Source organism: Mus caroli, chromosome 9, assembly GCF_900094665.2.
Source record: "Mus caroli chromosome 9, CAROLI_EIJ_v1.1, whole genome shotgun sequence".
Taxonomy (NCBI): domain Eukaryota; kingdom Metazoa; phylum Chordata; class Mammalia; order Rodentia; family Muridae; genus Mus; species Mus caroli.
In genome coordinates, this window is record NC_034578.1 from 115,801,886 (window position 1) to 115,829,746 (window position 27,861).

At 47.3% G+C, this 27,861-nt stretch overlaps 1 protein-coding gene across 2 annotated transcripts in view; it reads left to right on the top strand.

The window, feature by feature from the left end:
• Positions 1-27,861, top strand: part of Myrip (myosin VIIA and Rab interacting protein) — a 169,426-nt gene that overhangs the window by 89,582 nt on the left and 51,983 nt on the right. For both annotated transcript variants that reach the window (XM_021172036.2, XM_029482017.1), the window contains 4 exons: positions 21,978-22,114; positions 24,401-24,481; positions 26,838-26,935; positions 27,119-27,199. In XM_021172036.2, coding sequence (XP_021027695.1) covers positions 21,978-22,114; positions 24,401-24,481; positions 26,838-26,935; positions 27,119-27,199 — 397 coding nt within the window. The remainder of the gene's footprint in view (positions 1-21,977; positions 22,115-24,400; positions 24,482-26,837; positions 26,936-27,118; positions 27,200-27,861) is intronic.

The following is a 27,861-nucleotide window of genomic DNA, read 5'->3' on the forward strand; positions in this document are numbered from 1 at the left end:
TAAAAGCCAGATAACAACTCTGTACAAAATACTGTGTTTGTATCTTTCATCCTCCCACAACCATCCTGCGATGTGAGATGGACTCAAATACTCACTGGCTGAGGGTGCAGCTTTAGAGTGATTAGCAGGAAAGAAAAACTCGGGCCCCTCAGCCACCTCGGGTGATGATTCACTGAGGCGGTAGGCAAGAGGAAAGCAGTCTGAGTGCTGGTGAAGTCGTTCTAAATCCACTGCCGCTGCTTCATTAATGTTTTAGGCAGCGGTTTGTAAAGGATCCCGCGGAGAGCACCCAAGGGCTTGCATTAACAGCGGCTGGGCGGGGTGTTTATTTACAACTGACTGCTGTCTGGGTGGCTGCAAGTGCAGTTGTGCCTTGCTAGTGTTTGAAACACTATCATTGTCCGCCAGACCCAGGTTTAGCCCGGTCCTCTCATTGTGTAAATCACAATTTAACACACCTCCACAGCAGTCTGTCTGAATTCAACTCAGTATAGTGCTGTCTCTCTAAAGCTGAGCGTGCAGGTCGCCAGTGCTCATGAGAGAGATGATTGTCTGAGAAATAACATGATTTCTTTCAAGGGGCAAAAGCCACTGCATGTTTTGGGGTTACCCATATGTATCTCTTCTTGACCAAATCTGCTAAATACATTTTTATATACTCTCTAAAATACATGGAAAGTAGAACTTGCCTCTTTAGCCTTCTCTCAGCATGCGGTTCAGCGGTGTTGAGTGTGTTCACAACACAGATCAGGGGTTACCCACCATCTACAGAAATATGTCCACACACCAGGCTGCCCTCTGCCCAGGTTACAGAGGTTACAGTCACTGCATGCTCCATCCTTCTCCAGCCACAGGCACCCACCCCTCTGTTCTCTCTCTCTCTCTCTCTCTCTCTCTCTCTCTCTCTCTCTCTGTTGTTCTCTCTCTCTCTCTCTCTCTCTCTCTCTCTCTCTCTCTCTCTGTTGCTCTCTGGGTCTCTGTCTCTCTCTTTCTGTCACTCTCTCTCTCTATGGCTGGCTGTCTCTATGAATTCTGACAACTTTAAGTACCTCACAGACATGGAATCATGCTTTTTTCCTTTAATTCCATTTATGCTTGAACTAAGTTACAATTTAATAAGAAGCCCATCATTCAAATAACAGAAAAACATACCAACTCACTCCAGTGTGAACACTATATTTATATAAAATAGAACCCTTGGATGCTTTTGGTGAGAGCATAAATGAGCATAGCCTTATGTGGAAGTGGGGAGAGAAGGAGGGACACAGAGAGACAGACAAACAATAAGGCCTTAGAGATATGAGTATGTCTGTTAACTATACAGAGAGGAGACTCTGTCTATACCTCAAATTGCCCATGTCATTGGGAATGCTAGCTAACCTAGCAAAGAATTCCTCAGAGTGGACAGACTCAAACAACAGACAAGTGTTCCTGTCTCCCAGGAGCCCTCAGCTACCAGAGCCCTAGTTGGCCAGCAGGACTTGGAAAGAGATGAATGTTGGTGCCCAGCTGGCTTTCTCTTTATTCAAATAGGACCCCGATCCATGGGACGGAGCCACCCACGCATCCTGTGTTGGAGCCACCCACACGTAGGACCTGCCTTTCCATTTTACTTAGCACAGTCTCCCACTCTGATATACCCAGAGGTTTGTCTCCAGGGTGATCAAGCTGAAGATAATGTTAGCCATCACAGATGGGGCCAGACACAGGAGGAGATGGCAGCTCATTAGCTAACTGGGGCAGCAGCCGGTGGCAGGAGGTGGCCCTCTGTGTCAGTTCTGTCCACCTTCTTCTGTCACCTGTCCTGATTGTGAGCTTTGATTGTGAGCTTCTCTATAGAGGATGAAGAACAGCACATGGTGACTGGGCATGATGCCTCAGAATGTTGCTTCAGCCGTTTCATTGCTGCCTGCCCCAGACACTGCAGAATTGTAGACCATCTTCATCTCAGGTAGACAGGCCTTCCACGGGCCTTTCTTCATCCCCACACCTCCCACATCAGAACAGGCACCTCTGCTACAGTGGGCAGGTTATCCTGTGCCTGGAGAGCAGAGCCTGGCTTTATGAGACACCTGGGCTGTTCTAAAGGAGACATGGTGGGTTGGGACTTCCACCCATCATGCTATGATCCAGTGTCCCCAGGAAGGTGAGCCGTACTCAGAGGCCTCAAAACGGATCCCTGCTCCAGATCCTTGCTTTGTTCATGCTTTATTTATCTCGTTTTCTTGTACCTTGGATCTCCAACCCAGGAGTGGAAGGCAAGCAATATAAACTCCCTTAGCAAGGGAAGGGACAAGATTCCTGAATCTAACAGTGACACTTCAACCCAAGAAGAGCGGAGTAGACTGACTCTTCCACTGGAGTTTCTCAGTAGACATGAGTGGATTTGAAATGTCCCCTGTGGCATTTGACCTTTTAGAACAGTGATTGCCAACCTGTGGGTCGAAACCCTCTCAGAGGTCAAATATTAGATATTTACAATTCATAACAGTAACAGAATCACTTTCTTTGTAAAGTAGAAATAATTTTATGGTTGGGGGTCACCCCAACATGAGGGTCACAGCATTTGGAAGGTTGAAAACAACTCATAGAGGAGCTGGCATTACCCCCATTCAAGCCTACGACAGTTGACAGTAAAAATAATTCCTTTAGCTACACTGGCACCAACAGACTTGAGACAGAACTCTGAGCACAGAATGTTAGTAGACCCCAGGAGCTGCACTGCCTCTGGCCTGGACATTCCCTTCCTAGAACATCAATTGTATTTAATGTGGAGAACAGGTTGTTCCAACTCTGTGCCACGGATATTCATTTCCTGTTTGGGTGGTGTGAACGCGTAGGTCTGTTTCTGTGTCTGCTGGTCTGTTCCCCGGGTCTGTTTACTGAGCTTTGTGACAGCATCATATCAATATGAGACATAGCGATGTCAAGGGAGTAAGCCGTGGTCCCAGCTTTTGTTCATCTCTTTCAAAATTGCCTTGACATCCTCGGGTTGCTGAGTTTCTAATTTCCAGGAACAATTTAGCTTATCTTCTGGTACAAAAACAGCCTGTTTGGAGGGGGGTGTGTGTGAATCTATAGATCGCTGTAGGGAGGGCAGACACCTCTGAGACATCAGATGAGGACCTGACCAGACCTGTGAACAATGGTTCCTGGGTGCACAGAGGGTCTGCCAGAGGTGAGCTATTCTGGGTGGGGCTCATTTTCATACAGATACTTTTTATTTAAGTGAGAAAAGGACTGGGGGCAGGGGAGTCAGTGGTTCCCCCAGCACTTGTTGCACAGTGTGAGGGTTTGAGTTTGAATCCATGTAACTGCTGGGTGTGGCTGTGCCTGCCTGCCAGCAACCCCAGTAGTATGTGATGCAGAAACAGAAGGGATATTGGACTTGCTGGCTGCCAACCCAGCTCAAGGTTCAAAGAGAAAGCCTGCCTCAGGGGACAAAGGCAGAGGGTGATAGAGCAGGACACCCAATGACCTTCTCTGCATCCATGTGCATGCACAGGGTGTGCCCCTACACATACATGTGCTTATACACCTCAGACACATATATCAGACTCACATACACACAAAAAAAATTAATGAGAACAATTATAGAAATGGAGAGAGATGTATGGACCTGTTGGTTGGAACAATGGGGAGGGCTTGATTAAAGGGTATGAACTTCCAGTTATAAGATAAATTATGAAATCTGAAATGCACTTTGGTGAGATTATCAGTAGTATGGTATTTTATGCTTGATTTTTAAGAGGATATATAATAAGCATTATCACCAAAATAATAAAAAATAAAGGTAACTGTGAGATACAGAATGTATTGATTCCTAGTGCATATGAGGGTCAGGTCACCACTTTTTACATTTTAAATATATATAGTTTCATTTACCAGTTATACTTTAATAAAGCTGAAAAAGCTGAGAGGAAGAGGGCATATACTCAGCATTCACGTTTCTCTCAAAGGGCTCATGGAGCCTGAACTTAAAGCAGGACATAGGGACTGGGGTTTAAAGCATAAACTGTGCTAACAGAGGGCCTGAGTTCAGTTTCTAGCACCAAAGGCAGCTCTGTGATACCCTCTTCTGGCCGCTGCAGGAACTGCACGCACACACACACACACACACACACACACACACACACACACACACGCACGTGCACGTGCATGCACAACAGAGAGAGAGAGAAAGAGAGAGAGAATACATAGACACACATAAATAAAAATAAACATAAAAGAGAAAAGAAAAAATCTGGGAGTAGAGAGATGGCTCTATAGTTATAAGAGCATCTACTGCTCTTCCACAGAACCCAAGTGGCCCACGCCACTGCCTGTGACTCCAGAGTCAGGGGATCCAACCCCTTCTTCTGATCTCTGAGGGCTTCTGCACACATATGATGCACTTAATGTACACTCAGGCAAATATACATTAAGTAAAAATGAACTTTTGAAAAGAGGACAAGAGCAAAGGTTTGTCTCCCCAGCATAAGAAGGGACTAGCCAGTGTCTCACACCTGCCTCATGTTGGGAGGGCAGCCTTTAAATACGTAAATCCTCAGGGCTTCTGCAAAGCAAAGGACAGGGAGAGCAGATCGGGTAGCTCTCACTTAGGTCCCTGAGTGACCTAATTTGTAGGAGGCAGGGCACACCATGAGAGCTGTGGAGTTCTTTAGGGACAAATACAAAAGGTGATGCTGGGTCCGTTCTGGACCACATAAAGCTCTCAAAATCAACACTGAACAGCAGAGAGCGCTTTTCAGTTTCTCCTCCTCTGGGAAGATGTACGAGAGCCCTGTATGTGAGCTGCATCCCCTACACCTTGAAAGCTGGCCTGCCCTAATGATGCCCTGCAGGCCTGCCTTGGGTGTGAATTGCGCAGAATGGTCATAAAAGCAACAAAGATTCCTTCGTGTGTGTGTGTGTGTGTGTGTGTGTGTGTGTGTGTGTGTGTGTGTGTGTGTGTAATTCAGAGACTGCACTAGCACGGGGCACTTAGGAACCTGTGCATAAGCAAAGCACTAGAAAGCGATGCATGGTAGGTAAAAACATAAAAAGGGGGGGGCTAAAGGTGGTATGCTTGACCATAGGATACGTAGAGTGTCCTGTGGCACTTACCTTGGGAGACATGAACAAATGTCTATCCACCCCAGATAGAGGACTAAACTAACAGACCAAAGTGTAAATACCACTAAAGTCCAGTTTGGTGAACTCATCTGTTTTTCTGGGGTTACTTACAGGAGCAGAAATGACTAAGTGACAACTGCATCGCCAAAGCCTACCCCAGCACAGTGACAGCTCACAAATCTGGGAGCACACTGCACAGCCTACAGCCTCTCTGCAGGTTGAGAACAGTCCTTTCCAGGTGGCTCAGTTGATCTGGGCCTCTTCCAGGCAGCTCTCTCTGCTTCTCCCAGTGACTGGGTGACCCTCTGCCTCTTTACTGCTTATTCTTGGAGAAGGAGGGGCCTAGTGAATCTGGTCAGTTTCAGTGACTTCCTAAAACTATTTTGAGTTGTTTTCTTCCTGCCTGAAAGCTCCATTTTCCTACAAAGGGAGTGTCTCACCTCCCCTAGAACACCCTGTTGTCCCTTCTCCCTGCAAACCCTGTCAGTATTAAAGTGCTTCCCTCCAAAACGAGAGGAAGTGTCACACAAGAGAAGACGTGAGGAAATTAGCAACAGAGCATTGAATTTATTCTGAAGAGTTGTTGCAGGGACCAACATATCCCCAGCTTCATTCAAATAAAAACCACACATAGACAGCTCTATCCCAGGGCCCTGTGTCTCCAGGTGCTGGGCACAAGCTGGAGAGAAAGCTTTTTCTTCAGCCTCCAAGATGGGATATCCTCAGAGACATCCAAATGTGGACTTACAGACTCAAGAAATATAAAAACCCCATATGAAGTAAATTACTTTAAAGGTTTTTTAAGTTATGTGTATATGTTCTACGTATAGAAGGCTAAAGGGATGTACGTGTGAATTCAGTGCCTGTGGTGCCCAGAAGAAGGCATTAGATCCCTTGGAACTTGAAAGGGAAAGAATCTGCACAGGACACACCAAGACCAGGTTCTCCAGCCCAAAGGAGATTTATTTGCCCCAGAGAGACAAAGGGTGGGAGATAAGAGACAACACAGGAGATAAAGGTGAGGGAGAAGAGAAGCCAGGGAGAGGAGGGAAGGGATATATTTGTCCCAGAGGGGCAAAGGACTGTCTCTGAGTAAAGAGGAGGCAGACCTGAAGCCTGTAGGCAAATGGCAGTTTATAAAGGGAAATGGAACACACGCGCACACACACACACACACACACACACACACACACACACACACACACACACACACACACGCACACACGCACACGCACACACGCACACACGCACACACGCACACACGCGCACACACGCACACACGCACACACACACACACACATTAGGATACGTAGGTTTGTTTTTGATTGGGCAGATTAATTGACTGAGCCTCAAGAAGTTCCTGATGCCAATGGAGGAGCTAGAGAAAGTAACCAAGGAGCTAAAGGGTTCTGCAACCCTATCGGTAGAGCAACAATATGAACTAACCATTACCCCCAGAGCTCGTGTCTCTAGCTGCACATGTAGCAGAAGATGGCCTAGTCGGCCATCAGTGGAAAGAGAGGCCCATTGGTCGTGCAAACTTTATATGCCTCAGTACAGGGGAACGCCAGGGACAGGAAGTGGGAGTGGGTGGGTGGAGGAGTGGGTAAGGGACTTTTGGGATAGCATTGGAAATGTAAATGAAATAAATACCTAATAAAAAAAAAAAAAAAAAAAAAAAGCTCCTGACCTGGTCTTCAATCCTTTGATAGCTGGCCCTTGGTGGTCAGCCTCAGGACGGGCAAGTGGCCAAATAAGGACATGGACCTTGGTGGCTCGCTTTAGCAGTGTAATCTAGCAGTTTAGCAAGGCAGAGGGGATGGGGGAAGGGCGAGGCCTGCCAGAGCTATGTTTGCCTTGCTTGGCTCAGGTCTACTAGAGCCCTTCAGAGCTGGAGTTACAGGCATTTGTAAGCCACCCAGTGTAGGTGATCATTAGATTCTGGCTCAAGAAATTGTCTGAATAGTCCCCACAAACAAGCAAATCAGAGACGTGAGACTTTGGGAGTGTGGTCATAACCATAATGCTCTTGCATCTTAGTGCCAAAGGATGAGGCTCATTGCCAGGTGTGGCTGCTGTGTAATGGCCTTGGAGACAGCTTGTGTGTGAAGAATTGCCTTGAGTTACTCAAAATAATTGTCTATAGACTCCTGTTTTCTTCTTTAAAAGTACAGGCAGGCCCTGAGGCCAGGGTGTGTGTGAATATGTGAGAATCCTGCCAAGCTATTTGAACTTGAAAACTGAGAGCAGTCGCATCCTCACGGTGTGCATTGAAGGACATCACACCGGCATTTTACTCCATTTTGTTTTGGACCTTGGGGGAGTGTCTGAACCGTGCATTAATGAGTGTGTTGTGTTATTTCTGAGTGCTAAAAAGCAAGAAACTAAAAAATTTCATCAAGGAAATTTAGCATATTTGAGGGTGTGTTTTTCCTTCCTTCCTTCCTTCCTTCCTTCCTTCCTTCCTTCCTTCCTTCCTTCCTTCCTTCCTTCCTTCCTTCCTTCCTNTCCTTCCTTCCTTCCTTCCTTCCTTCCTTCCTTCCTTCCTTCCTTCCTTCCCTTCTTCCTTCCATCCTGTCTGTTTTACTATGACCCTGTGCAGAGTCCCTGACTCATAGGGCTTCCTTGGAGGGTGGACAGAGAGCTCTGGGCCAGTCTTTGGGGCTCTAGCTGTGGGTCCCTAGGAGCTAAGAAGATTCTCAAGTGACTTCCCACCTTTGAAAACCTTCATCTGAATGATAGAAGAAATGCAGATGATTTGTAAAGGTCTCTGAAAGCTCTGGATGGGGAAGTGGCCAGCACAGTCCAGAATTCCTCCCTGGTCTAGAGCTGAGGTCTGCTTAGAGGGACAGCAGAGCAGCCCCAGGTGAGTTTATCTGAGGACAACTGAGGACATGCGGTTCCACCACCCAGCCTTCCCCATCCTCTGCCTCCATTCTGCAAAGCTAGAAGACCAGCAGGACTGTGACCCTGGACAGAGGCAGCCACATTTTTAAAAGAGGAACCGTTCTTTGCCAGTTAAAATGACAGCTATACAAAAAATCTGGGTGTTCTGAGCTGTGGTTTGCCAGGGCTCCTGCAGTTTGGCAAAGCCCCTGTTTACCGTTTGGATGAAGAAAACACCCTACCCAGCCTGCCTCCTACTTCTTACCCTCCAGATCAGCTCATTTTTAGTATCTGTAGACCTGCCAAGAACCCAGGCGGGTGTGGGGAAAGATAGCTCGTCTGTTGCTATGGAAGCCCTCAGATTCTCAAGGCCCAGGCCTGGAATTGCTGACTTTGTAGATGCATCCCTCCGCGGCCCTGGAGGAAGCGGAGCGATGGTGACTCTTCTGTATTACCTGTGATGTTACTGAGAGCCAGCTCTGCTGAGTGCGGATACCGTTACCCCTTACACAGAGGAGGAAAACGGGGGCGGGGGTGCCTGGTCCAGAAGAGGCTGGATCTCTACCGGATCTCTGAGTGTTCTGGCTCCGTTCTCAAGGGTGGTCTTGTTCTGAGAACTTGTTTTCTAAAGAGCTCGAAGGGGGCTGGCAAGCCAGTGAGGTGGCTCAAGGCATGTGCCACACAAGCCTGGCGATGTGAGTTCCATCCTGTTAGAAAGGAAAGACGCTGGTTCAGCCCCGGTCAGTGACTGACGTTTTGGTGAGAAATCAGACAGAAAGTTAATCTTTCCAAACAGCTAACCCAGAGCTTCTCTTGGGAGATATTTTTGGTTACGTGCAGATGGAGCTGATCGTTCACAGTCAAGTCCTGCTTCGTAGAGAATGCCAAGAGCAAATAAGAAGTGACTCCCCCCACCATGTGCCCCCTACATGCATGTCCGTGACCCCCCCACCATGCGCCCCCTATATGCATGTCCACGACCACGTTCACTCTAGAGGTAGTGTTTGGAAGTAAATGTGAATAAATTTCCATCCTGAAGGAGACATCCTGCAAAGCGACCACACAGTCCTAAGACCCTCAAGGGTCTCTGTGAGCTACAGCTACAGATGTCTGCCTGGACAGTAGACCCTAGCTCTGTGGGCACCAACAAGGCATTTGAATTCCTCCACTGATGCCCAGGTGATGAGGGTAGAGAGTGAATTCAGGAACTTGGAGGAATTCAACCCAAGAGGGTTAGAAACCCCGGTGCTCCATCAGGCTCAGGGCATTGCACCTAGCGGGCAGGACTGGTTTACATCATAAATGGCCAGCTCCTTTCCAGGGCTACTGATCATTCCTCATGTAAAACACTAGCAGTGGCCTTTTCTGAGATTTACATTTGAGCATAAATACACTGGCTTCAGGTTTTATGGGAAGAACTTGATGTACTTTCCTTTTTTTGCCACAGCCCTGGAATTTGCATGGAGATGAGGATTTTGCAAATCTTTTGCCTAATGCAATACAGTCCATGGGATTGTGATCTTTCAGATCTCTCTGTGGATGTGTGTGTGTGTGCTTGATGCTCTCGCAGAGAAGCTTAGCTCAGTTCCCAGCTCCTAGGTCAAGCTTCCTACCACCACCACCACCACCACCATTGTCACCACCACCATCGTCACCACCACCACCACCACCACCATTGTCACCACCACCACCACCACCACCATCGTCACCGTCACCACCACCACCATCATCATCACCACCACCATCGTCACCACCACCACCACCACTATTGTCACCACCATAGTCACCATCACCATCGTCACCGTCACCACCACACACTCCAGCTCCAGGGAAAGCTGGTGTCTTCTTCTGGCCTCCGTAGGCACTGCACCCACAGATGCACAAACAAAAACAAACATTTAGTAACTGAAAATTAAATAATTAAAGTTACAAAAGTCTGTAAAATTCAGGCAGATGTTGACTGGTAACCACTTTGGACACAAAGATGAAGATGCCAAGGTGCTCAGAAGCAAAGCAACTTGTGTGGTCCCACAGGTATCAAGGGGTGGGGCTGTGTTGTCACTTGGCTCCCAGTAGATCAGTGTTTGTTTGAATCAAACCTGGTCACACTTGAGCGTCCCTTTGCCTGGGAGGTGTATGCAGAAAAGACTCCTCAGAGCTCTCTTCCAGATTTACCTTCCTCGTCCCCATCTTCCTTCTGCCATCCGATCTGAGTTTGTGACTGACGTAAGTCTTGTCAGTGTGGCTGAGGGAGCACACAGGACTACAACTGGGATTGTTCCAAACCGATGCAGCTTGAATTAGCAAAGCAAGGAAGGTGGAAAAAATAAAATCAGTGTAAAAATCCATGTGAATTTTCTCTACAAAGCTTAATCAAACCCGGAGGCTTTAAGTGAGCTGCGGCGGCCCTCTCGCCCGGCTTCTCATGTGTTTGGTGGGCTTTTCCTGGCTGGCTTGTCTGAGATTTCACAGCTCCACAACACCTCCCTCCCAAAGCCAGTAATAGAAACTGGCAATGCTGTGTGCCAGTCCTTCACTCTGGATTACCCTCTGCACAGAGCCCTGAATCTCGTCTCAAAAAAAGGATGCCTGGGTCACCATATTTCTTTGAGCCTTTCTAGCCAGGAGCACAGAGAGGAGAGATTTGGGGTCTCTACCACCTACCTCCTGCCAGTTGATTCTTTTTCAAGATACCTCAGGTCTCATCTGGGCCCAAGAGTTTGGCAGAGAGAACGTCACTGGTCCTGGTAACCTTAGCAATTAAATTTCGCAGTTTAATGTGATCTGTTATTTTCTATACTCCTTTGTCAGAGACTGCCTGTTTGTTGCTGTAGGTGTCTTTCCGTCAAAACAGGTCATCTTTGACCAATCTTGTGCATGGGTTTTTGGTTTGTGTTCTGTGTATCTGTGAATAAGTTGAAAAGTGAACTATAAAATGCCTTTGAACTACTGTCTCCACTTGAGAGAACACAGGGATGGGTCAGGTACTGTGCCCTTCCTCTGCTGATGCAGCAAAGGAGCACCGAGCATATATGGAGAGCTGCCTTTCTGCGCTTGCCCCACCTCTGACCTGCACCTGGTGGAGGGAACATCCTTGTGTGTTCAAGGAAGCTGACTTATTTCAAACTAACCCTACACATATGTTCCTGAACAGCAACCACAAAGACACATATGTTCCAGATATGAGATCAGCCACACTGGAATGTTACACCCCTTGTCCTAGCAGGGACTGTGACTGGTTCCTCAGGTCCCAAAGCTTAGTGCAGAATCCCCAGGTTTTTTGCCTACCTGTTTTATTTCACTTTTTATTTTAATGTTTCTTATTCCATACAAAGCAACAAGTTTATAGCATTTTCATGCATAATTATATCTTTGTCCTTTCAAAAAAAATGTTTATTTTAGTTATGTGTATGAATGTTTGCCTGAGTGTGTGTGTGATCATATGTATGTGTGTGTGTTATCATATGTATGTGTGTGTTATCATGTTGCGCTCACCTCATCCAGCAAGAAAAAACGCAACACGGTCGGATTCTTCTCAACAGCCTTTTTTATTTTAGGAACACCTCCATGCTACGGGGGAACCCCGGAAACCCCGGGAGGAGTGCTTATATACCCCCCAGCACTGGGGAGAGCTATGTGTCCTCCTGGGATTGGTCAGTCTGTTGGCACTTTGATTCGTATGCACCTGCTCAGGAGGGGTTGGCGCCAGATTCGGGCTAGCGCCTGCGCAATGGCGTTGTTTACGGCACCAGTGTGCCGGAGGCCGGCGCCATCTTTTAGGCGCACAGCTGCCTACATTATCATATGTATGTGTGTTATCATATGTATGTGTGTGTGCATGTGTGTGTGTTATCATATGTATGTGTGTGTGTGTGTGTGTGTGTGTGTGTGTGTGTGTGTTATCATATATGTGTGTAATATCTGTGGAGGCTGAAGGAAGATCTTCAGTGCTGGATCTCCTGGAGCTGAAGTCACAGGTGGTTATGACGTTGCCTGCTGTGGCTTCTAGGAACCAGTCCTCGGGTTCCTTCCAAGAGAGTGAGAACTTTTAACAGAGGAGTCATCTCTCCAGCCCCTCAAATATCTCTTCACCAGAATTAATGGCTTTGACTCCTTTATGATAAACATAAATTAAAGTTACATTGCTGTACTGATGTTCAAAGATTAGCAAAGATGGAAAGGTGAAACAGTGTACAGCAGAGATGCTGACAAGTTGCTAACAGGGCCATACATGGGAACAGCACACATGAGCTATACATGGGGATAGCACACGTGAGCCATACATGGGGATAACTAACATGCATGAGTCATACATGGGGATAACTGACACACATGAGCCATACATGGGGATAACACACGAGTCATACATGGGGATAACTAACACACATGAGCCATACATGGGGATAACTAACACACATGATTCATACATGGGGATAACTGACACACATGAGCCATATATGGGGATAACACACATGAGTCATACATGGGGATAACTAACACGCATGAGTCATACATGGGAATAACTGACACACATGAGCCATACATGGGTATAGCACACATGAGCCATACATGGGTATAGCACACATGAGCCATAACTGAGGATAGAACACATGAATAAAATTTCCTATCACCTATAAATGGTGGGTAAACCTTTCAGACCATGTGTCTGTGCCTAGGAATTTATCCTACAGATATGTTCATTTACATCCAGTGGGTCGGGTAAGAAGCCTTTCTTGAAGCATTGATGTGATAGCAAATTCGAACAATCTGGATACCAATAAGTAAATAGAGCACAGGATAAATAAGTTGTAGAAGGCCATCAAGTGATGTATTTATGAACCCCTACAAAGGAGCAAGGAGCATGCTTGCTGTGGTGGGGTCTAGGGTGGGTTCTTATGAGCCCTGCAGCACAGAGTGGTCACTTCTGCAGGTCCAGTGTCTCGTGTGTACATAAAGGAATTGATCACATTGCTCACTGTCTTCGTTACTGTTCCATTGCTGTGAAGAGTCACAGTGACCAAGTCAACTTATGAAAGGAAGCGTTTAATTGGAGGCTGGTGTACAGTTAACAGGGGTTAGCCCACAATCATCATGGCGAGAAGCATGGCAGTGGACAGGCAGTGGGCAGGCAGGCAGGCAGGCAGGCAGGCATGGCGCTGGAGCAGCAGCTGAGAGAGCTTGCAGCTTATCAGAGAGGTGGAGGCAGAAAGGTGGAGAGCAAGACTGTGGGCTTTTGAAACCTCAAAGCCCGTCCCCAGTGACTCACCTCTAACAAGGCTTTGGACAGTTCCACTAACTGGGAACCAAACATTCAAATGTATGAGCCTATAGGGGCCCTTTTCATCCAAATCATCAAAGCAGTCCCAGATGGAAATTGGAGGGATGGTAGCCATGAATGAGTGGAAGAATTAAATCTCAAATCCTGTAATGTGTTATTTATTTCTTGAGGGGGTTGGAAAGATGGCTAAATTTACAAAGCATGTGTCATTCAAACATGATGAGGAGTTTGAAGGCACCAGCACCCACATAAAGAGCTGGGTGCAGTGCGTGTACCTGTAACCCCAGCTCTAGGGAGGCTGATCCCCCAGGTCCAGCTCTAGGGAAGTAGAGAAGGCAGATCCCCAGGTCTTGCTAGCCAGCCACTCTAGCTTAATGGTGAGCTCCAGGTTTAATGAGACTCCTTGTGTCGAAAATTATGTGGGAGCAAGTGATGAAGACAACCAGAACTGACCCCTGGCACACACACACACACACACACACACACACACACACACACACACTTTATTTATTTATTAAAATTACAAGACAAAAAGAGGGATAGGCTCTACCAATGGCCAGTGATAGCCCTTGTTTTTTTTCCCCTTTGGACTGAAAGGACCTTCCTTAGGGGCAGCAGGTGACAGACAATCAGTAAGTGGCAGATGTTAGCTCACTGCAACCCCAGCATCCTCGACCTAAGCATCTTACTATGGATGCACAGTAAGGTCCTCACGATAGCTATAACCGCTCGCTTTCCGGAGTTGCCTCGACTTCCTCGATTGCACAGGTGCAGTGAGAGCATTGACTAATAAAAGCAGCCAGCAGCTTCCTCCAGCAGCCAGGCAAGGCTTCCTTGTAAATAGAAACACCTCATTCCATAGTTGACTGTTGTGTTAGGTAAATTTGGATGAAGGAAGCAAGAAAGGAAGTGCTCACACTTAATACAAATCTGTAGATTCTCTCAAGGTAAACCAGGGACACATCAGCATCTTGGGACCTCAGGGAACCAGTGCTGCCCCTCCCCCTCGGTGTCCCTAGACCACAGGCAGCTATTGACAATGCAGCTCCTTCGTGTCCCTGGAGATGGGCTGGGAGGGAGATGTGATCATTTGTATTCTGAAGATGAAGGTGTGAGGCGTAGGCAGAGAAATAAGTGCCGTCAAGGCCACACGGAGGTAGAGTGTGCGTGCGCTGGCTGCTTTCGCTAGCGACCTCTGCGGATTATACTCATTAGTGGGAGGCTGCACGCTCTCCCAGATGAGCCACCCCAGGCTCAAGAGTACAAATTGGCTGCAGCTAAACCGAGAGCAGCCGATTTCCAGATCCACGTGACTAAATCCAGTTACTTCTGGCAAAGGAAGAGTGAATGCTGGTCTGCTTTATAAGCAAAGGAACAGAAGAGAGGCCACACATGGATGGTCGGCACCTCCTTCCAAAGCTGTGGAGGTCCTGCAGGCTTGACAGCTGCCAGGTTTAATTAAATCAAACTCTGTGAGCCATATTGAACGAGTGAGTCAATCCGAGGGTGGAGCCGAGAGCCACACCGAGTGTGTGATACATGAAAATGATCAAAGCTAAGACGGGCCAGTGTCTGGAGTCCACACAGGGCTGCTTGGGAGCCTAAGAACAGCCTGGTGAGAGAGACTTCAAAGAGGATGTCCTGATGTGCCCAAGCCAGGTGACAGCAACCAGGTAAGTCCTGGAAAGGAAAGGTCCTGGGCACGTGAGTTTTCATCTCTAAATAGACGCACAGACTATGATGTGTCATGGATTTACCTAACAAGTATGGATCCCAGACTCCTCCAAGGCTCCTATTTCATTATACACCAGCTCCATGGGTTTCTGAAAGTTTTAAAGAGTAAGAATGTTAACCAGAAAATGATTGCAATCACAAAATCATGGACTCTGGTCATCTTTTAAAGATTCTATTTCTTTAATTATGTGTATGTATGGGATTGGGGTGGTGCACATAAGCACACATGTGACTGAGGCTGGAAGAGGGCACCAGATCCCTGGAGCTGGGGTCACTGGTGGGTGTGAGATGGACAGCCAAAGTAGATGTTGGGAGCTCACCTCTGAGCCTCTGCAAGGCCTGTACCAGCAGGTGGCGCTAGGTCATCTCTTCAGTTCCAGCACCTTTCATATAAATTGGCTTATTGAGACTTTGCTTCTTGCACTCTTTTTAAAATACTTTATTATTATTTTGTGTGTGTGTGTGTGTGTGTGTGTGTGTGTGTGTGTGTGTGTGTGTTTGTGTCTGTATACACATGTGCACACATGTGTGCAGACACACCTGTTATGAGAAAATAATTTTCAGGAGTGACCATGTGGACTACAAGAGTCAATCTCCGACTCCTCTTCTTCTCTTTTAATTGACATAATGATACACTTATGTATAGAGTCAGAGTACCGATTTAATAGTCGATATGTAATAACCACACTTGGGTCTTCAGCTTGCTGTTTCCTTAAATGTTTGCTCTTCTTTGGTGTTAAGACCCTTTAAACTCGTCTCTTCTGGTTCTTTATAAAGGACATAGTGAGTTGCAGTGACATATAGCCACTGACTGAGCCATAGGTAGTCGGAGCTTGCTACTCCTGAGGGATTGTACCTGTACTGCAAGCTGTCTACTCCCCCACCCCAGCCCCACTCTCTTAACCTCCAGTCACCTCTGTTCTCTCTGCACCTATGAAAACAAATTTCATTCCATGTGAGTGGCAGCCTGCAGGATTTGTGTTTGGCTTGGGCCAAGGAGGCTCTCCCTGCCGACTGTTGCCTTTGCTGAGCAGTGGTGTTTTAGTTTAATCCCATGGATCTATTTTTACCTTTATTGTGTATGTTTTGTTACACTGTATTGAAATGCGCCTCTATTTTTTAGTATGTTTCCTGTTTCGGGTTGTACCCTTAGGTGTTTGATGAGGTATCACGGGCTGAGAGACAAGGGCTTCGTTCCAGTCTTAGGTATATAGATGCCCAATCCTTTCTCTGGCGTGTGTGTCTGATGCCTTCATTAGAGAGTGTTGGTTGTAGGGAACATGTAGATCTAATTCTGGGTTCTCTGTTCTATTCCATTGATCTGCGTTTTGCGTTTTATCTTTGGGCTGCAGTTACTTTGTATTATCAGTGTATCTCCCATTGTCTCATAGCCAACGGGCCTGAAAAGTAGCCTATTCCAAGGCATATAACTGGCTATCCTCAGGCATATAACTGGTTATCCCCAGGTACATAACTGGCTTTCCCCAGGTACATAACTGGCTTTCCCCAGGTACATAACTGGCTATCCCCAGGCACGTAACTGGCTATTCCCAGGCACATAACTGGCTATTCCCAGGCACATAACTGTCTATCCCCAGACACATAACTGGCTGTCCTAAGGCATATAACTGTCTATCCCCAGGCACATAACTGACTGTCCCAAGGCACATAACTGGCTATCCCCAGGCACATGGGGCTGGAGTTCTGAATGCCATCCTACTGCTTGTAGGGTACATCACAGGGTGCATTTGTTGCTTTTAGAAATTATGTAGTATTTTATGTGCATACAAGGGACACATATGAGCTCCAGCACTCATCCCCGGTGCACATTTGAGGTCAGAGGACATGTAGCAGTCTTTCTCTCCATCTAGCATGAAGGTTCTAGAGACTGAACTCAGGTGGTCAGGCGTAGAAGCACGCACCTGTGCCCTCTGAGGGTGACTGCTCTGCCGGCTGCATCCTTTGCCAGGTGCTTTGTTGCATCTGCTTTAACTTCAGATGCGCTGCACACCTCTGCCTGTCTAATTGTTCTTCTCTTTTCAATTCCCTACACAGACGAGTCAGCATGGGGGCTGAGGGCACAAGCTCTGGAGCCCCACCATGGGGCACACAACCTGGTTCTGCCTCTCCCCAATATACTCATACTGGTACTGTGGGATGCTTAGTGTGCCCTCTGGAAAATGAAGAAGGATAAAGAACATTCCCTGGGGCTGTTTTTAACTTAGAAAGTTAATCTTACACCACGTACATGATTGCCTGACACTCAGGAAGTTCAGGATGCATCATGCCCATTGCAGGGGTGGTCTGTGGAGCCCTGGGGACTTGGAAGCCGAATGTGGCAGCACTCACCACTCAGGCTGCATCACCTTCAGGCTCAGTGTCCCACCCGTGTCACCCACAGCCCCCTCCGGCCCCTGTGATGGTGAATATCTGGTTACCTTGACAGGATTCTAGAATCACCTGGGAGATGAGCCTCTGGGCGTATCTGCGAGGACCGTTGTAGATTGCATTGAGGTAAGAAAGTGGGTGGTGCCATACAGTGGGCTGGGGTCCTGGACTGAATGAGAAGGAAACAGGAAACAGGTTCTGCACTGATCTCTCTCTGCTTCCTGACTGTGGATACAAAGTGTCCAGCTGCCTTTAACTCCCATGACCACGCCTCCCCTGCCATCATGGTCTGTACCCTTGCACTAGGAGCCAAAAATCAGCCTTTCCTTTCTGAAGTGGCTTTTGTCAGGAATAGTATCACACAGCTGGAGGAGCTTGCTTTTGTTGGGCTTTGGATATAACCACAGTCCATGGGTCAGTCTCAGGTATCCTTGCTACTAGCCGTGAGTTTCCTTCCCTTGTTGCTCTTTGTAAGCTCCCACTTAGCAAGCTGGGTCACATTAATAGCCACCATCACCTGTCAACCAAGCATGAGACTTCAAGCCTCCTAGCGACATATGTCCACAGATTCGCAGTGACACACTCAGGGGTCTCTGCGTGCACGCTGTACTTACCCATCTTGAGTCTCTGCATCTCTCGACTCCTCAGGATAGATTGCTCTGACGTGTTCCTTCAGAGCATCTCTGTCGTCAGACTGTAGGAATCTTCCTTCACAAACATGCAAGTGACAGGTACTGAATCAACCCGGGGCTCTTCAGGAGCTGTGGGTCTATTTCTAGCTCACTAACGCTCAAAGTGCAGTCCCTCTCACCTGGAAGTGTTCAAAGTCACACTCTCAAGCCTCACTCAGATCTGCTGAAGCAAGGATGCTTGGGAGGGAGGGGCCCAGCACGTGGAAATCAGCAGGCCTTGGGGTAGGAGGGTGGATTGCCTTCAGAACTATCAAATGCTAAGAAATGCATTAATCAACAAGACTAGCTCTTTAGTTAGGATGAAACGTAAGAAGCCTGATGGGATGGTGTATGCTTGTAATCCCAGCACTCAGGAGGTGGAGGCAGGAGCATCTCAAGTTCAAGGCCAGCCTGTGCTACATAGTAAGACATTGTTTCAGAAAAAAGTAAAAAAGACAATGTAAGAATTCAACGTTGGGGCTGGAGAGATGGCTCAGTGGTTTAGAGCTCCGACTGCTCTTCTGAAGGTCCTGAGTTCAAATCCCAGCAACCACATGTTGGCTCACAACCATCCCTAACAAAATCTGATGCCTTCTTCTGGAGTATCTGAGGACAGCTACAGTGTACTTACATATAATAAATAAATAAATCTTTAAAAAGAAAAAAGAAAAAGAATTCAATGTTGTTTTCCTGTCCAAACTGTTTTTAGCATTTATTTAATGGTTATATCCACAGCCTTTAAAAGAGCGAGAAGGAGCTTTGGCTATAATGGGATGGATGCTGATAACAAATAACAGTTCTGAAAAGTCACCTAGGATGGAGTACTGTGCTAGCCCATACCCCAGCCTTATGTCAGCCATCATTATAAACCTGATGAGTATTGATTGCTTGCCTTGTAAGGCTTTGTATTGATTTGAATAAAAATGGCCTGCATAGGCTCATATACTCAATGCTTAGTCCCAAGTTGATAAACTGTTGGAGAAGGATTAGGAAGTGTGGAGTGGGTGTGGCCTTGGTGTCGTGGGTGTGTCACTGGGGGTGGTCTGTCTGTCTGTCTGTCTGTGTGTCTATGCCTGTTGCCTGTGGGTCAGGATGTAAAGCTCTCAGCTGCTGCTCTATCTGTTCCCCACCATACTGATCATGGACTGACTCTCTAAAACTCTAGGCAAACAGGGAAATGAAATGCTTTCTTCTAGAAGTTGCCTTGGTATAGTGACTCCTCCCAGAGGTAGATAGAACAGTGACCATGACTGGGCTCAAGAGAAGATTTTGTTGCTGTTTAGGTTTTGGTTTGTGTTTTGGGAATCGTGTCATTAAACCTTTGAATTTCTTGCAGGACACCATATCCAGGGAATCCTTCCAGAATAGGGTTGAGTGGGTGTGGCTGTCTCTGGACCTTCTCCTCAGTTCTGAGCAGGTGGCTGTGTGAGTTGGTATCGGCAGGTGACAGGCCCAGCCAGGGAGTTCTGGGCTCCTTAGGCTCTGCTGGCAGAAGAAGGCGGAGATGGTGGCCCGGAGGGAAACCTGTGGCTGCACACCAGCATCACAGCTGATGTTGGTTCTGGGCTTTGGGGCTTCAGTGAATGATGAAGGCCTCTTAGCTGGCTTTTACCAGGCTCTCTGTAGGAGAAAGCAACATGGGTGGTTTTTTTTTTTTTTTTTTTCATCTTTCCCTTCTAATTCATTAGAGGGGAAAAAAAAACTTACCATTTTCTGGTTCTTACTATATATATCCAAAGTCTGTAATTGGTTTGTCAGCACATTAGGCCAGATATGTGTCTCATAAAATTTGTCCCCATATTCACCAATATCTATGTTAAGGTAGACAGTAGCTAGCTCTCAGTCACACCAGTAGAAAATGGCAAAATGCAGCCCCATGCTAGTCACGTTCTGGGGGGACAAGAGAACTTCTTCAACAGTGCAAGGCAATCCACAGAAATGTTCCCTCCCTCCCGGAGGCAAATACTTTTCAGGCCTGCAGACTTCAGTCTCCATTCAGTTCCGCTTGTTTCTGCTTTCTTAGCTGTGTGTCGTGGACACGGGCTTGAATCTGGGCGGGAGTCTTAAGTGTGGCATTCTTTATTTTTATCAGAGAAGCAGTGTTAGTCTAACACCACCATCACGGGTCATTTGGAGAACCTAGCTGATTGTAAAGACGTGACGTCATTTTCTTATAACTACTGGACCTGCATTTGAGAGTTTGATTTCATTTATTATATTAATCTATATCACCCCAGTCTGGTTCATTTACCTTAGAAATGGGGATGACGTGAGTTACTGGCTCTGTCTTTTACCATTCAAGTTTAAAACAAGGTTATCATTCTACTTTTAAAAACACCCAGTAAATTTTGCTAGGCCCCTGGTCACCAGGTTTTGATGCCCTATGGAGAATTTTGCTTAAACACAAATTTTAACCCAGCAAGGCTGAGAGGATAGTAGGTGGCTGGGGTTGTGCTTCCTCACCATGCCTCTAGGTGGCGATTGTGCTGTTGATCGCCTGGGAAGCAGTGAGATCAGCAGAACTGGGATTGAGCCAAGCCTTCCTTCCAGACTACACTTTCCTAGCAGACCCCTAGATGGCGCTGGTGCCGCTCGTGCCACTGGCCTTAGGACCAGCCCTGGAGCCGGGGAAATCCGTGGGGGCTTAATTTTGCAAGGTGCCTTGCCTTGCTGGAGTGGGGTCCTAGGACACCTGGCTACATCACTAGCAACTGGGGCCTGAGCAGAATTCTTTGCAGGCAGCCCCTGCCTCCTCACAACTGTGCTGTTTAAATCCAGTCAACCCAGGTCAGTCTGGCATTCTTAGGTGAGGTTTTAATGAGATTCTAATTCTCTCAATGCTGTTCTTAAGCATGAACTAGGATTCTAGTCTGCCTTGGAATGAAAAGACGACGTTTACCAGCAGAGTCATGCCATGTAAGCAGAAATTAGAAAAGCGCTCACACAACTAGCTCACTGGAGGGCTTTGCATTTTGGTGTGCTGCTTGCTAAGTGGTGGGTTTTTTAAGGGAAACATTATGGTTATTTTACGGTTTCCTTCTGATACTTTGCTCCATAGGGCTTCCTGTTGCTTAATCTCTGAACTGAGCAAAAGGCCTAACTTGCAATAAGGGCTCCGCAGGCGCTTCTGTGGCTCAGACTTCAAGGCACGAACCCAAGTGTGGTGTCCACACTCAGGCCTCATGGTTGTTTGTTCTTTGGTTGAATTTGGATTTTTTTTTCCTTTTCCTTTGGAAATCTTTATATTCTTTCTCTGAATTTTCCAAAGGGAGTGTGTATTTTTATATTCACAGTAAGAAACATTACAAAAAGCTGTTCCTCAGATGGAAGGGCTTTAGAGTCTGTTCTCACCAAACATAAAACTCCCACTGTCTACACTGACTATGGCTGCCTTGTTCACTGGGAAATAGCCTTCCCATGGTGCTTCATGCTGACTGAAGAGAGACTGGAGCCTTTTGCTGGCTCACTGGTTCTTTTTATTTCCCCAAGCTGGATTAAAAGTGCTGATAATACAGTAAGAATATCAACTATAAAGCCTCCTGCTAAACAGATGTTTCTGTGAGTTAGCTTTTCTGCATTAATAAACCACAGAGAATTTAGTGGCTTAAAATAGCAAGCATCTGTTGGCTCACTGGGTAGATTCAGATGGGTCCTGCTTCTCACCCAGGGGCCCCTGTGCATCTCTGGCCAGCTGGTAGCCGATAACCTGATTCACCTCTCAGGGCTTGGCTCACCAAAGGTCTCTATCCCAGAGCAGGCCAGCCTGGCTCCATACATATGGTGACAGATAGATGGATCCCCAAAGCATCCAAAGTTTCTGGAGACTGAGGCACAAATACCTCCTTGTGGAGGGGGCTACCAAGAGTTGTCGCCATTCTACAATCTAACGTTTGCTTGTCTAACAGGCTTCTGAGGACACAGTCTCTGGAGTGGTTCTACAACAATGTGAAAAGCCGCTTCAAGCGCTTCGGCAGTGCCAAGGTCCTGAAGAACCTGTACAGAAAACACCGTCTGGAGAGCGGTGCCTGCTTCGACATCCTAGGTACCAGAGTGCCTGCTGCTCTAGGAGGGGTTGGTGGCTGGGGGTAAGAGGAGGAAGAAGGGGATCCACCCTCTTCATAGAGACAGAGAAACTTGTCTAAATAGTAGGTTCTGGAAAGAGGGCGGAGTGTCAGGTTTTAACTCAGGGTTTTGTTTGGGTGTGTGCAGGTGTGTGTGAGTGCATGTGTGTATGGGTGTGCATGTTCGTGTGTGCACTCAGATGGGAAGGTCAGAGGTCATCTTCCAGGGTCAAGAGTTGTCTACCTTGTTTTTGAGACAGGGCCTTTCACAGGCCTGGAACTCACCAAGTAGACTAGAGCAGCCGGTGAGGGAGACCCAGGGACCCACCTGTCTCTGTCCCTCCGTTATCTCTGCCACCACCAGTGTTGGGATTGAAAGCACATGCTGCCGTGCTCAGCTTTTTATGCTGGGACTCAAGTCCTCAAGCGTGAGCAGCAAGCACTTTATACTAAGCATCTCTCTAGCCCCAGCTCACAGGCTGTGAACGTTCCTACTGGACTAGACTTGTTGAGAGTTTGGGAAACCAAGCTGTTTCAGCAAATTGTGGGTGTTTTAATTATGGGTCCTTCTGGTATAAATCGTCTCTGTGTGTTCATGCACGCAAGCATGTGCATGCATCTGTGCACATGTATGTAAAGGCCACAGAAAGCATGATGTTCCCTTCCCTACCCACTCTCTCATCCCCTTGATGCAGAGTCTCCTACTGACCTGGAACCAATCCTCCTGTCCCCACTGCCCACAGCACTGGAGTTGCAAGCCTATGTGAAGCAACACTTAGCTTTTTACACTGGTTCTGGGGATTTGAACTCAGGTCCTCACACTACTGCAAGCAGTGCTCTGACCACTGAGAAACCTGCCCAGCCCCTAGAAACAACTCTTAACTATCACTCCCTGATGACAAACCATTTGAAAGTCATTTCTATGTGGAGATGAGAGACCAGATCTATGTCCTGAGAGGTTATACACCCACAAACTCATATTCTGAGTTCTAGTTCCCAAACTTGGAACCCAGTGTCCTAGCAAAGTGACAAGAATGTCTGTGTCCTCCTGGAAAGTGTCACCTACAAGTTTCACAGGAAGGCGTTTAGCTGAGAAAAGCAATAGCCATATGAGATCAAATATGGTGGCTTAGCTCACTTCTTTCTCAGATTGCATCTCAGGGACACTTCTGCAGTAGAGAAAGGGGGCAGTTAACCCACTAGTGCGAGCAACTGTTTGGGTAGCTGCCACGCCCCATCTAAAGATAAAGAGATGCCACTTCACACAACAGAGAGCTATCTATGTGCCTGTTTTTCTGGTCAAGAAGTCAAGGGCTAGAGAGGGTTGTAACTTGCTGAAGGTGACACAGCAGGTGGTGTGCGGGTCCAGAGACTGGCCTCACATTCTCCAGTTCTCACACCATGGCTTCGCACTTCCCCCATACTGCCTCCAAAAAATGAACGTGGGCTGCTATGTCAGAATACACAGTACTGGGCAACTTGGAAACAGTAGAAGCCTATTTATCTGGATGTTTGAGAGGCTGGAGAAGCCTCTCTCTCTCTCTCTCTCTCTCTCTCTCTCTCTCTCTCTCTCTCCCCCTTCAGCTCCCTCTGTGTGTGTGTGTATATATATGCTTGAGTGTATGTGAATGCATGTGTGTATGCACAAGTGCAGTACCTACAGATCTAGAAGAGGCTATCAGCTCCTTTGGAGCTAGAGTTTCAGATGGTTGGGAATTTTCTGGTGTGGGTTCCTGGAGTTAGAGGTGGTTGTGAACCTCCTGATGTGGGTGCTGGGAACTGACCTTAGGTCCTCTGGAATAGCAGGAAAGCTTTCTTAATCACTGAGCCATCTCTCCAGCCCCTTGGTAATGACCATTTTGCTGTGTTATCCAGAGCAGAAGACAGAAAGGCAAGTCACACATGAAACACCAAGAGAAGAGGCAGGGTCATTCCTAATAAGCCCACTCTTGAGTGACTACACTTCCAGGAAACACTAATCCTCCTGGGCTAGTCACCGCTAGTTAAGGCCTGCTTCCCAAATCATCACGCTGAGGATTAAGCTCATCATGAGTTTAGAGAGAAAATATACTCAAGTCATAGCAGAAGATAATTGCACCAAACCCCACTGTGCAGAGAGAAAAACAACAGGTCAAATCCTGGACCATTGTAGCATGAACCCATTTGCAAGGCAGGCTTCATCAGTGTGGCTGATCCACCAGCTCTGTGGCTCAATCCCACCCATGTTCATCAGAGACCTCTCACGGCCGTGTTACTCTCTCCTCTAGGAGGAGGATTGTTTGAACCAAACTTGGAGAATGAAGGGAGCATTTCAGGAAGTGACTCCACATTCTACAGGCAGTCAGAAGGTAAGGGCACTTGACTGACCGCTGCTCACAAGTTGGAGGGCTCAGAGGCTGGAGTGGGCTAGCTGTGATCACAGCCATGCTGTGAGGGACCTGTGAGAGTTCTGAAATTGGAAGACAATAATCAAGCCAGGAGCCTGCACTTCCTGTGTGAGACTATTTCCACCATTTACTAACATTACATTTTATGCTAACACCCTCATCCAAGAATTACAGAATGGCTTCAGAACCCTTGCTGGGACTTGGTAACCATCCCCATCACACCCATGCCCGCTCCAGTGCCTTGCCTGGCCACTAGTTGTAAAATGCCTGAGTTTATGGACTCAGCCTGTCTACCAAGGCATCACTGGCGACTAGTCTGGAACCTAGGTCAGTGGAGTTACTCACTCATGTTTGCTGAGAGTGTGAGGCCTGAAAATGCTTTGGTGGGTAAGATGTGGCTAAAGTATATTGTATACATGTACAATTAATATATGCTAATTGTAAAACACTACATCAGGATTGGTGAGACAGCTCTGTAGATGCTGCAGCCAAGCCTAGTGACCTGAGTTCAGTCCTGGGACCAATGGTAGAGAAGACAACTGATTCCGCAAGTTCTCCTCTAACTGCCACACATATGCTATGGCATACCCACACACACATATCACATGCACATACATACACACATACATACACACATATACACATATGTATTCACACATACACAAATGCATATACACATACAAACATGTACACACACAACATATACATATACACACATACACACATATACATATACACACATACACACATTCATGCTACACACACATACACACAATGTACACACACATGCACACATACAAACACAGACATACATACACATACACTTTTTATACACACACATAAACACATATACATACACACATATACGTACAGATACACATATACACAGAGAGACATACACACATACACATATACACACAGACAGACACACATACACACATATAAACATAAATTATAATTTTAAATAGAATAATCTTAATATATTGATGAGTATCAGAGAAGCCAGTTGGGAGAGAAACGGCCATCTCCAGGGAGCCCTCTATATGGTGACAACTTACACTTTACATGTTCTCCTCATGGGCTCTTCTTACTAAAGCTTACATTAAACACGTTCAGTCAGCCAGACCTTGTGACACACATCCTCTACCTGAGTTGCCTTGACCTTAGCTGTGTTTGTTTTAAAGAATTCACTATATTTCCCAAATCCCCCGTTCTGGCCACATTAGTGTCTCCAGGAGTCGAACGAGCTTGGCTAGTGACTAATGAAGAGCAGATGCGTTCATACCTTGTCTCATTTCACAGATAACTCTCAGCAGCTCCCAGGCGACTGGCATATGCTAATCACACAAGGCTAGATTATAAATGGCAACAGGAGATTAAAATTAGAGAGACACAAGCACCATCCCTTTCAGACCCGCGGTCCTGTGGCTGATGTAGCATGGACTCCGAGGCAGTCAGTGAGCGCACTGCTGTACAGCTCTGTGATCCCAGCTACTCCAGGGCTGCAGCAGGAGGATTGTGAGTTCAAAGCCAGCATAGCCAATACAGCCAGACTCTGGAGAGATGGAGGTGGGGAGAAGAGACTATCCCACAGAGAATAACACGTCCACTAACATTGCTGATGCAGGCTCAGGTGGCAAAAACTCGCCGCACAAGTGTGGGTTTCCAAGCTCCGTCTCCCTCACCCACATAAAAAGCAGAGTGCAGTAGTGTGAATGTGCAGTCCAGTTTAAAAGGTCACTGGAGGATTTTCTCAGCAGTACTGAACACCAATAGTTCCCCTCTGCTGTTTGTTAAGTTACCTAACCAGTCCGAGATTCACAACTCATCTGTGTAGTGTGACCACATGGCACTGCACTGGGGTACCATGGTGGATACTGGTGTGAACTCCCAGCTGAATGTTTTTACTCAGACTTGTTACGGATGCCCGTTTATGGCCTCAGTGTTTGCTTTAAGCCAGGATCACAGCCCAGTGTCTCAGGGACATTTAACCATTTCTGTCCGTGTCATCACAGTGGTAGAGTGTACAAGATAGGACCTATGCTGCCTAAGAACTCGGACAGAGAAACATTATTGTCTGCTGGTCCCCTGGAACCATCTTGGTTACTCAGTGGGAGACCGGAAGGCAGGGAGGGGGCCACTCAGAGAACCAGAGTAGGATTCAAGGGATGGTGGGAGGCAGTAGTGAGGTCGGTAGGACAGTGGGCTCATGTCCTCTTCTGAGCAGCTGGAGCATGTCCCAGAACCCCAAGGGTTGAAAGCAAAAACATACTGTGTGGGGCAGTTGTGACCTGTCGCGCGTTCTGTCCCTTCCTAGGACACAGCATGATGGACACCTTGGCTGTGGCCCTACGAGTAGCAGAAGAGGCCATCGAGGAGGCCATTTCCAAAGCAGAATCCCATGGGGACAGCCTGGTAGGACCTCCTTCTATGTGGTGGGAGGTGACAAGGTGGGAACCTGGCCATCGAGAGCGGGTGCCAATGGTCGGAGGTCATGTCACTGCAACCTTGAGTAAAGCTGTGTGTGACCCCTCTTTACTGTTGCCAGGACTGCTGTGACAATGAGTTCCACGCCCCCTAATTCTCTTCCTTCCACAGGACAAACAGAACGAGGCCAGCTACCTGCGGGACCACAAGCAAGAGCTGACTGAGGAGCTGGCCAGCACCATCCTGCAGAGGGTAGGGCGATTCAGACCAAGCTAGGGCCTCTGGGGCGCTGGAGAGGAGACACATAGAAGGGGCCCATTTGCTGACCCCATGACAAGAGTTAAGGGGTCTAAGTAAAGCCATGGGCTCCATTCTGTCTGCCACCCTTGCCCTCCTCACATGCACTGGCTTGGCAGGACTCAAGGGTGAAGGCTTGGGAGGGTATATGTCCCATGAACATGATGACCCATAGAGGCACCTGACGAAGGGCTGTCAAGAAGGTGTCTTGAAAAACTTCAGCCTTTGTTTTCAGTCACAGCGACCCAAGCCCCATTCACACAGCAAGGACACTCCTCAGTCCTGAGGATGCCCAGATGTCTCATCCAATCATGGGTCAATTGACATGGATAGGGCCAGGAGCCCAGTATAGGGTGTAAGGATATAGCACGGGCCACCCTGCAGGAGGGAGGAGAATCCAGTCTGTCAACTGTCCCCAGCTATTCCAAAAGCCAAAAGGCAAATGCAGCCATACCCAGCCCTGAAATGGGGGTGGTGCCTTGATTGGGCCCACACCTGCACCTTGGCAGACACCTTCATTCTTCTATGCCTTTCCTCATGGCTCTGTGGTCTAAAAGCCCACTGAGGGTTGAGAGATCCCTCAGCTTGGTAAAATGTTTGCTGTCCATGCTGAGTGG